The sequence below is a fragment of the Solanum dulcamara genome, chromosome 2, assembly GCF_947179165.1.
Source record: "Solanum dulcamara chromosome 2, daSolDulc1.2, whole genome shotgun sequence".
NCBI classification, from domain to species: domain Eukaryota; kingdom Viridiplantae; phylum Streptophyta; class Magnoliopsida; order Solanales; family Solanaceae; genus Solanum; species Solanum dulcamara.
In genome coordinates, this window is record NC_077238.1 from 815,491 (window position 1) to 827,841 (window position 12,351).

General features: G+C 35.8%; 1 protein-coding gene across 1 annotated transcript; it reads left to right on the forward strand.

Moving 5' to 3' along the window:
• The first annotated feature begins 1,171 nt into the window (after positions 1-1,171).
• On the forward strand, positions 1,172-10,690 carry LOC129879868 (putative 1-phosphatidylinositol-3-phosphate 5-kinase FAB1C). The gene is made up of 11 exons (XM_055953596.1): positions 1,172-2,945; positions 3,541-4,332; positions 4,450-4,603; positions 4,686-5,030; positions 5,849-6,571; positions 6,670-7,004; positions 7,124-7,250; positions 7,361-7,528; positions 7,682-9,214; positions 9,298-9,564; positions 10,264-10,690. Exons 1-11 carry the CDS (start codon positions 2,425-2,427, stop codon positions 10,516-10,518), a joined length of 5,220 nt encoding a protein of 1,739 aa, XP_055809571.1. The 5' UTR covers positions 1,172-2,424; the 3' UTR covers positions 10,519-10,690.
• The last annotated feature ends 1,661 nt before the right edge of the window (positions 10,691-12,351 follow it).

Consider the following 12,351-nt stretch of genomic DNA (forward strand, 5'->3'; position numbering starts at 1 on the left):
ACAATTTTGTAAGAAATAAAGTCTTATGGAATAGGATAATGAACCCAATTCTTATATATTAAACAATATCAACTTTTTTTTTTGGGTCCAATATTTAATTTTTAATCAACGTTTAATATATAGTAGAAAATCAATCAAGCCTTAGAGTCCGTTTGGATTGGTTTAAAAGTTGGTCAAATCTACTTTAAGTTAGTTTTTTATTTTTGAAAATGTTTGATAAATATAAATAACTTAAAATAAGTTAAAAATGATTTAAAATAAGTTAAAAATCAAAAGTAGGCCTTCCCTAGTTTTTATTTTTTGACTTAAAAATGACCTTTTATTTTTGACTTAAAAACTACTTTTTAAAAACTAATCGGACTCTTAGTTACAAAGATCTTTTTAACTTGATCTTCTATATTTATGGAGACATTGATTAATCTTCTTCAAATTATAATTTTTTTTTTATTTGATTCATCTCTACGTCATTATCTCGTAAGATAAAATTAATTTAAATAAAGTGGATTTTATACTTTTTTTCTCGTGAAGCAAGACCCTAAAAATAAGAAAAAAATCAGCATCTATTTCTTTCATATAATAGATATGAATTCAACTCTTATTCTTTTTTCTTCGCGATCAACTTCTTGATCTCACTCTATAAAATATTTTTATTTATAATAAGAGTAGTTGCACATTGAAAATTACTACAACTTGCTATAATAGAAAATAGACTAAGATAACTAGACAAAGCACATATAATAAATAAATAAAATACAAATCTTTCACTGTCTTAATACTTTCTCTGACTCTGCTGCCAAAATACTTCATTCCATGCGCTGTTGCTGACCAATAGTAGCTCAAGAACTTGAATACTCTTCAAAGAAAAGATTCAAAAGGAAAAATATAAATAATAATTCAACCTTTCCACTTATTTTATTGCTGAGAATTTGATCATACCTCTTTCATTTCTCCTTTTCCGACCCCCTAAAAAATGACTATTACCTCATAACTATGAACCAAACAAGTAAATTTCTCGATACAAATATAACCTTTTGGCTAGAATTATTAATCCCTAGATAGAACTGTTACTCCATCGGATCAAAATAAGAATTAAATATATATAAAAAAAATGTGAAAATTAAAAGCTTTCCTGTTCATAAGATAAAGTGCATAGTGATATAGAAAAGTAAAGTTAGAGAGAGAAAAAGGAAAAAGAAAAATGGATAAATACATGAACTAATGTTGTAAGTAGGAAAAACAAATTGTTTTAAGAAGAAGAAGAGAAAGGGGTTCTGTGTAAAATGAATCTTCAATTTATATGTATGTAAAGATGATTTTTTTAATGTTAAGTTGAGAAAATGAAAGCAGCAAAAGCAATGCCGGAAAAAATGGAAAGGAGAGAGAAATTAATGTTTTTGGTGAAGAAACAGATGAATGTTATGTTCGTGGAGATACGAGCTATTACCATTTTTTCTTCTTCTTCTACATCATCAGTACTCTTCCTTTTCCTCCTTTTCATTCTTATTCTCTTTGTTCTTTAATTCATCAGCTCACATAAATATTTCACTCTGTTAAGAAAATATTCAATTTTTCATCACCTAAAGTCTTTATACTTGTGTTTCTTGATCTGGGGGTCTCTTATTTTACACTGAAGTTCAAAAAGTTTCAATTTTCACTACCTTAAGGCTTTATACTTGTGTTTCTTGATCTGGGGTTCTCTTATTTTAAGTCAAAAAAGATTCAATTTTCATTACCTAAAGTCTTTATACTTGTGTTTCTTGATCTGGGGTTCTCTTATTTAACACTGAAGTTCAAAAAGTTTCTTGCTTTTTTAGGTGGGTTGTTTATTTATCTCTAGATATTGCTAATCTGGGGTTTTGACAGGTTTAGCTGTTTTGATTTAAGAGGAGTTAGTTTCAGAATCTGACAAGTAACAAGAGTGTTTTTCAGTTGTTGTTTGGTTCTAAGCTCTGGATCTGATCTTGATTGTTATGAAAAATTTGATCTTGGGATCAAATCTTGATGATTCTGGGATTGGTTGAGTTGGGTTTCTTAGGTTTTTGAGTCAACAGATTGGTCAAAAAGTTTCAGTCTTTCTGTTGTCACAGATTTCAAGCTATTTTTTGGTTGTATATATATCAAATTCAGCTTGAAGTAAATTGTTGTAATCTGTTCTCCCCTTCTAGATATTTAGTGATTTCTGAGGGGAAGTCTTACTGTTTTTTGTTTCTCTTGTTCTTTATGAGGAACCTTACTCATTTTTAAAGAAAAAAAACATTAAATATAACTTTGAATCCACCATTTTTATTGTGGGTTATAGTTTTGATAGAGTTTCTTCTTTTTAACACCAAGGAATCAGATTATACAAACTTTAGATTAGGAGAAGAATTAAGAGTTGTTGACTTATATAGTCGAGGCAAAACTTGGTGGTTTGACTGCTGGTCTATGGGAGTACCAGATAGTTCTCTACTGGATTTGATAGAGAAAGTTAGGGCTTGGATAACCTGGGGTAAAAGTGATCAAACTCTATTGGCTGGTGGACGCGATATGGATGTTGAAAGTTGCAAAATCTGTTATGAATGCAAGATGAAGTTCACTGATTCTTGCCTCAAGTTCCACTGCTTAAGTTGTAGTCGAGTGTTCTGCAGGGATTGTGTTGTGCACATTTTTGGATCTTCGGATGTTGTTGCATCCGGATCTGGAGAATCCGAAAACATGGTGAGGTCCGTGGTTGATATCAAGAGTTGCAAATTTTGTTCTGATCTAAGCAATTGTCATAAAAGCACAAGGAAGTTTTGTGACAAAGTTTATCCTTCTGAATCTCCAAGGGAAAGCCCAGAACCGCCGTCACCAAATTTCAGTAGTGACATGTTTGATGGTTTTTCTACTCATGATGCAAGTAAGAGTAGTTTTACAGCCTTTTCAAGTCATCCATCTCCGGTGTCTCTGCGTCACTCGCCTAGCAGGTAACGAACTGATATAATTTTGTAGAATTTCTTTCTTTGTAATTATTCCAGTTTGAAGTCTTGTGTTTTCCATATATGTTAATATATTAAACAGAAACATCTAATATGACAGGATCATTATGTTAACTAATTATTAGTTTAGTTGTTTTAATTTCAGGAATGGTTTTACTTTGTTTTCTTATTTTTAAGTCAAAAGATCACCTCGTTATACCAAGGTGGTGCGGAAAACTTCAAATTTGTGTTGTCTCATTAAAATTCTAACAAAACTGTATTGCTTTTTAAACACAATTGCTCTTTTTCTCCTTTAAACCAAAGGTACAAGTGAAACACTAAAGAGCTCCTAATTCTGGACATGGGCTTCTAGACTCCTCGGGAAAAATGTTCTATGCTGTTTCCACATCATCCCGAATGTAGCAATGGTGTGACTGTGATATTCCACATATCCCTTCTTCCATTCCATTTTTCTGTTGGTTTTAACTACCTGATGTTAAACAGAAGCCACACTGGTTTTATTAGATTGCAAAGTTATATGAACATGTGTTTTTAAAGCTGTTTTCGGAACTAAGAAATCTTGCCTTTCTTTTTATAATTTTAGGAGTGATGAAGATGAAGGAGGGGACTTCACAAATCAATCTGTCAGCCCATCAAGTGATTATTTTCATGATACTTCTGATTTTGAATCAAGTAGTTTTAGTGCTAGACATAAATTTTACCATCTCAGATCATTTGGATGTAGTCCATCAAACAGCCCCTCTAGGATTCATTTTACTTCCAATAGAGTTGGGCATTCTGTTCAGGACCAACAAGAGACTCCAAGGTCTCAGAATGATGGTCCTTTTGATCAAGAAACCTTGGTTGTTTTAGGAAGGCTTGAGAAAGGGAATGAGGAACCAGAGACTGCTGATGACTCTGACAATTTGTCTGTTTACCGAGACCAGTTAGAGATGCAGCAAAAGCCATTGGATTTTGAAAACAATGGTCATATATGGTTTCCTCCTCCACCTGATGATGAAGATGATGAGGCACAAAATAATTTCTTCACATATGATGATGAAGATGATGAAATTGGAGAGACAGGTGCAATATTCTCTCCAAGTGGAAGCCTTTCCAGCATTTTCCCTGCAAAGGATAAACAACAATCGGATCATAAGGAACCATTAAGAGCTGTTGTACATGGTCATTTCAGGGCTCTTGTCTTGCAGCTATTGCAAGGTGAAAATATACATTCTGGGAAAGAAAGCGCTGCTGATGACTGGATTGACATAGTTACATCACTAGCATGGCAAGCCGCAAATTATGTGAAGCCTGATACTAGTAAAGGAGGCAGTATGGATCCAGTTGATTATATAAAGTTTAAGTGCATAGCTTCAGGAACCCGAAGTGAAAGGTAAAAAAATTCTCTTTACCACATGAACATTGAGATTTTACTTTTTTTTATCACGTGAAAACATGGGGGTTTAGGCTTGTTTAGTTAGAATCATGATTCAATTTTGGTTCAATGCAGCACCCTAGTTAAAGGAGTAGTTTGCACTAAGAATATCAAACACAAGCGCATGACTTCACAGTACAAAAATGCCCGATTACTTATCCTAGGAGGAGCACTTGAGTACCAAAGAGCTGCCAATCAGTTGGCATCTTTTGACACCTTATTGCAACAGGTTTTTAGTTGATATTTTAATCTGTTAGTGATGATATAAGAGCAAATAGAAACACCTTTACAATGTTCTATTATCCTAACAGGAAAAGGAGCACCTCAAGATGATCGTTTCAAGAATAGAGGCCCATCATCCTAATGTTCTACTTGTGGAGAAAAGTGTGTCTTCATATGCTCAGGAGCTTCTATTGGCAAAAGAGATCTCTTTGGTGTTAAATGTTAAGGCGCCACTGCTAGAGCGAATAGCCAGGTGCACTGGTGCTCTTATAACCCCATCCATTGATAACATAGCCACAACAAGATTGGGACATTGTGAACTCTTCCACTTAGAAAAGGTCTTTGAAGAGCATGAACATGCCAGCCAGTTGAATAAGAAGCCATCAAAAACTCTGATGTTTTTTGATGGTTGTCCCAGGCGTTTAGGTTGCACGGTAATTTCCCCTACTCTTAGAATCCATCATTTGTTTATTGCAACTCTAATCTTTTGATGTTCTAAGTATGATTTATTTCATTCATACTGGTTGGTCTACTTGTATTCTACTTCCTTCAGTGTGCAATGTTCCTTTAAAGTACTGCTTTTACGATGCATTCCATTTAACTTGACCGCGCTGCTCTAGATACAATGTATAATCAGTGGATTTTTCCCATATAGATATGTTTATACTATGACATTTATGATAATTTCTTTTGTATCATTTGTACTATTGCTTTTTAGTTACTAATTTTGAAGTAGATATTTGAATTGTCATCTTTACATCTGATTAATTTTGAAGTAGATATTTGAATTGTCATCTTTACATCTGATTAAGTTATTTAAATTGGTTTATGAACTTCATTAAAAGGGGTTTCACTTTATATATTTGACTTAATTGCCCTTCTTTATTCAATTTCTATGTCCATGCAAAATTTGTGTGCGCTTATAGTTATAATTTCTTGCATTACATACGCAAAAACCACGTACTTTAGTTACACTTTGAGCTTTAAACTCAGGAAACAATTGATGATTTTATAGGCATTTCACTTTTGATAACATTGCGAACATTGGTTGAAATGTAATGTGAAACTTCAATGGGGTTCCCTCATCACTCAGTGTGTTCTTTTCATGGTTTTTTATTTTTGCTTATAAGGGTTGTGAGTTTTCACTAGGGCTATAATGCAAATTGACAAGGAACTGCTCTTTTACCTTGATCAAGAGGCTGAAGTTGGAATTAGGGGGTTACTTATCCTCCTTTCATTTGACAATTTGCAGGTCTTGCTGAGGGGCTCATGTCGTGAAGAGCTCAAGAAGCTGAAGAAGGTAGTTCAGTATGCTGTATTTGCTGCATATCATCTTTCTCTTGAGACATCGTTCCTTGCTGATGAGGGTGCTAGTCTACCTAAAGAGTCTGCAGCAACCCCAATTGCTATACCAGAGAGGACATCTGCTGATAATGCTATCTCAGTGATTTCTCATTCTGCTGTGCCTGTAAGAGCGCAGACAGTTGCTAATGACCCAAATGTTCAGATAGGATCCAACTTCAATGTGGAGGCAGTTTTACCAGATTCATTGTCGGAGCATCATTACCCTCAATGTGGTGACCAATCTAACCTAGATGACTCTGGAGCAGGAGATGTTCTCACCATTGCAGATCATGAAAATCTAGCACTGTTTTTGGATCATGATACAAGACGTGTTGGCTCTGTTGAAATTGAAGATCAAACAAATGAACTATCGCTAGTAACTTCAGGTCAAGAAAGGAGTCAACCCAGAGAACTAGGCGAGCTATCAAAGCTTGAAACATCAGATGAAATTAAAGTCTCCGATGAATTCTATTCAGCTGCTGACAGTCGTCAAAGCATATTAGTGTCCTTCTCTAGTCGATGTGTTCTAAATGGAACAGTATGCGTACGTTCTCGGCTCCTTCGCATCAAGTTTTATGGCTCCTTTGATAAGCCACTTGGGCGATATATTCAGGATGATCTTTTTGGTCAGGTAGCAATCATCCTTTATCTCTTACTTTAACAATACATTACATTTCATTATCACAAATAATTTCATGCTACTTTTGTATTGTTCTTCATGATGATCAGATGTCTTCCTGTCAATCGTGCAAGGAGCCAGCCGAGGCTCATGTCATCTGCTATACACACCAGCAGGCGAATCTTACCATAAACGTTAGACGCCTTCCCTTGGTGAATTCTCTTCCTGGTGAACGGGACAAAAAGATTTGGATGTGGCATCGATGCCTTAAGTGCGCACAAATAGAGGGAGTTCCACCAGCGACTCGCAGAGTAATAATGTCAGATGCTGCTTGGGGACTCTCGTTTGGGAAGTTCTTGGAACTTAGTTTTTCAAATCATGCAACTGCTAACCGTGTTGCTAGCTGTGGTCATTCTCTGCAAAGAGACTGCCTCCGATACTATGGGTGCGTACTGCATGGTATTCCTTAAGAATTGGGTTGGCATCTGCCAGAGTTCGAAATCACTGTGATAATTCAGTCATTGCTTCACCATCACTATTTAGTAACAGACTTTGCTTTTTCAGGTGTGGAAGTATGGTTGCATTCTTCCGCTATTCTCCTATTGATATTCTGTCAGTTCGTCTGCCCCCATTAACTCTTGAATTTAATGGCTACACAGAACAGGAGTGGTTAAGGAAAGAAGCAGCTAAGGTGACAGAAATATTAATACTTTTCCTGTTATCTTGTAATGATTCTAAGTATTTGCGATGTCTTTGATACTTTTTTATGCTTATATTAGCTCGATGTGATATATCTTGCAGTTACTGTGTAAAGCCAAGGCTTTGTATGCAGAAATATCAAGTTCGTTCCGCAGGATTGAAGAGAAAAGTTACTCTTTAAAATGTGAACCATCATCAGATACAACTCAATTGCATGACTGCATTGTGGAGTTAAAGGACCTGCTTATGAAGGAAAAGAACGATTACCATGTAAGAAACTACGGGACATCAATCTTTAATACCTGTACAGTTTCCTCTCATGACATTAATAATGTAAATTGGTTGCAGACTTTGTAGTTTAGCATGTATGACAAGTGCTGCATTTCTCCTTACTTCTTGGGTTTCTGTTTGCTTGTGCAATAGGACTTGCTTCAGCTGGATGATGATGAAACTTTCGACCCAAGACAAGGAGCAATAGACATTCTTGAGCTAAATCGCTTGAGGCATTCCCTCGTGATTGCTTCACATGTTTGGGATCGCCGGCTTTTGTCCATGAAGTCCTTCCTCCAAAAGAGTTCTGGTTCAGTGGGTTCAGAGGATTGTGGATCTTGTAATGAGCTGATAGATTGGAGAAGGGACATGTTTCTAAAGAATGACTCTCTTGAACATGTTTATGAAGAGTCTGTGCCCGAGTTCTCAGACTCAGAGGAATATCCCGAGAAAGCTTTGCAGTCCGAACAGGAGGGAACTGGTGTATCACCTTATGGTTCTAGTGAGCTAGAAAGCTCCATGTTAACCTCATCTGAATGTGAGAGGATGCAGGAAATTCAGATGGAAGGAGAGAATGCATTTAATAAGACATCCTTGGAACGAGCTCCTTCAGCTGCATCAGTCCTTTCTGATCAGATAGACTTTGCTTGGTCTGGCACAGATCATTCTCCCAAAAAAACACAGTTGCTACAAGGAGATGGAACTGAAGCTGCTCCTCTCAGACAACCAAGTCAACTTGATTTACCTCCTTTTAGGAGGATACGGTTACCTGCAAGAGTTCACTCGTTTGACTCTGCTATGAGACTTCAAGACAGAATTAGGAAGGGGCTGCCACCTTCTTCATTACATCTATCATCAATTAGATCTTTTCATGCTTCTGGAGACTATAAGAATATGATCCGAGATCCTGTTTCCAGTGTTCAGAGAACTTATTCTCAGATGTCACCCAGTGAGGCTCATAAGTTTAATCTCCTAATGGGTTCTTCGCCTTCGTTTATTTCTTATGCATCTCTTATACCTGATGGAGCTAGGTTGATGGTTCCACTCAATGGTTCGAGAGATGTTGTCCTAGCTGTCTATGACAATGAACCTACTAGCATTATATCTTATGCACTTTGTACGAAAGTGTATAATGACTGGGTCACTGATAAGCCCCGTGTGTCTGAACGGGGTTGGAACACGAGTGACATCAGCAAGGAGGCTGGAGTGGCTTCTAGCCTTTCAGCATGGCAGTCTTTTGGCTCTCTAGACATGGATTATATCCATTATGGGAGCCATGGTTCTGAAGATGCTTCCAGTACAATTTCTTCCCTCTTTACAGATTCAAAAACGTCTCCTCACCTAAGGATCTCTTTCGATGACGAATCTTCAAGTAGTGGAGGAAAGGTGAAATTTTCAGTTACTTGTTACTTTGCAAAGCAATTTGATGCTCTTAGGAGGAAGTGCTGTCCTGATGAACTGAATTTTGTACGTTCTTTAAGCCGTTGTAAAAGATGGAGTGCTCAAGGGGGAAAGAGCAATGTTTACTTTGCCAAGTCATTGGATGAAAGATTCATAATAAAACAAGTTCAGAAAACTGAGTTGGACTCTTTCGAAGAATTTGCGCCAGAGTACTTCAAATATTTAACAAATTCTATTAACTCACGGAGTCCAACTTGCCTTGCAAAAGTTCTTGGAATATTCCAGGTGAAAAATGATGTGCCTTTAATTTTCAAACAAGTTTTTAGTTGTTGCAGTAGTCTTATTCCTATTCGTGTCCAATGTTTTAGGTTTCAGTCAAGCATTTGAAGGGAGGCAGGGAAACAAAAATGGACTTAATTGTGATGGAGAATCTCTTTTTCGAAAGAAAGATCTCTAGGGTCTATGATCTCAAGGGTTCTCTACGATCCCGCTACAATGCAGATACAACTGGAGCAAATAAAGTGTTGCTGGATATGAATCTTTTAGAAACATTGCATACCAAACCTATATTTCTTGGAAGCAAGGCAAAAAGAAGCCTCGAGCGAGCTGTTTGGAATGATACATCCTTTTTGGCTGTAAGCTACTTTGTCTTCCTATCATTCTCTGGTTTGTGATACAGATCCTTAAGTTGGAAATGAAATTTTGCTACTCCCTCCGTTTCACTTTATTTGTCTTACTTTCATTTTTAGTCCGTTTAAAAAAGAATGCCTCTTTCCTTTATTGGAAACTCTTTAATTCTAACTTTCCGCATGACATGTTTAAGACTACAAGGTGAAAGAGCATTTTTGTACATTATACATATCTTTAGTTTAAGATCATGAGTCAAAACTGGACAAACAAATTGAAACGGAGGGAGTATTTGATGGGGAGAAATATCTGGTATATCTAGTTTTAATCTGTTGCATTCTTATATCCTGTTATAAGATGTCCACTGAGTCAATCTGCTATTAGAGAGAAGTAGCAAAGGAGAAATTATCTCTGATCAAAATAAGGGATCAAGTAGAAATTAGTCACTCTACTGAATTCACCTATAAACTGTCGGGTGGTAGGAGAAATTTGCGCTAAATTCCTAAATGCTTGGAACAATGTTAAAGTTGAGTGGTAGGAGAATTTTGCACTTAATTCCTAAATGCTTGGAACAATGTTAAAGTTGATTACATAATTGTATATGTCCGTTTATTAGTGCTGATCAAGTAATGAACAACTTGAAGGAGCATCCTCTTTCTTTAGCGTCTACATTTCAACGTTGACCAATAAACGTTCTGTTTTGACAGTCTGTTGATGTGATGGACTACTCTTTGCTGGTCGGGGTGGATGAAGAGCGAAAAGAACTTGTCTTGGGAATCATAGACTTCATGAGGCAATATACTTGGGACAAGCACTTAGAGACATGGGTGAAGGCATCAGGCATACTTGGAGGACCAAGGAATGCGTCCCCAACTATTGTTTCTCCGAAACAATACAAGAAAAGATTCAGAAAAGCGATGACAACATATTTTCTCACGGTACCAGATCAGTGGTCATCTTGAATTTAATTATTCATTCTTAGAGCCTTCTGCCAATAAGCAAACCTTCCTAATTGCACAAAATTGCAGATGAAGGAAAGGTTAGAAATCTGGCAAAGTGTACATTTTGACCATCTGTACATTTATACAAAAAGTTTCATTTGAGTATATGAAATCAAATGTGTCTTATTGCAAACCAGTTTGCATTAGATTTTCCCATCCCTATCTGCATAATTAATTCCTCATAAGTTTTTTATGTATCTTTTCTATCGCGACAGCTCTTATTCCCTACCATTTAGCGTCGTAGGGCTCTACTATCGCCACAACCCCGTCCAGTGGTTGCTTCTATAATATGATGGGGACATTGGGTCAAAATTGGAGGTCTAAGACTGCTTTTGTGCCATTTTAAAGGATTTAAGTTACATATATCGACAAGGTAATTCTTTTACATTGCATTGTTCATACAACATGTGGGACTTGACAGGGTATTTTGTTGTACGACATGTGATAGCAGGTTAATTACCTTCTTTACCACATGTTAACAGTTATATCACAGAGATTCGTGTGTAGATTACCTTAAAATGACCTGATTGTGTATACGTCTTTTATATTGTCGGTGCATATCCATGGATGTGGCCTATTGTGGTCAATGAAATGAGAGAACCATGAGGTATCAGGTTTGGAGGTCGTCTAAACATTAGGTGATTTCTTTTTATTTGTTTAAACCTTGGTGGATAAATAAAAAAATAGTAGGTAGCTCATGAAATTAGTTGAGGTCGCAAGCTAACTCGAACATGGGGATTATTGAAAAAAAAATGATTGTGTTCTTAAAAGAGCTGGCCATTTTCTTCCCATTCCTTTTGGATCTTTGGAAAGTAAAGTAGGACATGTTCCACTTTTGTTAACATCAAGCAAATCTTGGAAGAAACTTTCTTATCTTTGAAGAAAGAGTTGGACACTACTTTATTCCTATCACTTCTCTTCATGTATGGAGAAAAGTGAAATTCTTTAAGGAAAAAAAAAAGATAAATGGACCCTTATGGAAACATAATATATTGACTTTATGACTTTTATGATACCATATTTTTATGGAGCTTTTGTCTGCCATGTGAAAAAGATTAAGAACAACCCTCCAACATTGTTATACACAATATTATATGATATGTTTCACATTCTCTTGTATGGTACATGTGATTCATGATTCATCCAAATACAAAGTTAACAATAAGCAAACCAAATAATCTTGAAATTTGATTTATTTTTTTAATTGTCTGAGCATGTTTCAAATTAATTAACAAGTATTCTTGCCCTCTGAATTGCCCACTTCCCTATCCTTTGGTACAAATATATGTAAAACAAGTTGGATGTAATTATTATTCGACATAGTAATTTGTCAAGGGAGGATAGTTTACTATGTTTAATTCTATGTATTCCTCTATCCGGAGAATACATTAATGGTTCGTAAATGGCCATAAAAGAGTTTCTCTTATTTGTATTAACAACTATTCAAGGGGGATATTTTTTTATGTGATGCTAACTATTTAATAACTATTATTACCTTTGCTATTAAAAAGAAGAAGTCGAATTTCATCTTTGACCGTTAGCGTCGTTCCAATTTGAGGGTAATTTCACATATTCACGTTGAATCTCCGTTAATAACAGGAGCAAATACCAGATGCATTTGCTAACATTACTAATTTGAAAAAATGAACCAAAAATTTAATAGAGAAGTTGTGCAATTTCGAATAATAATACACTGACAATTTTGAATATAAATCTACTTTGAAATAGCATTAGAGTCTTGTTTCTTCACTGACACAAATAAAAATAAATCAAGGGAAGGAAAAAGAAACAATA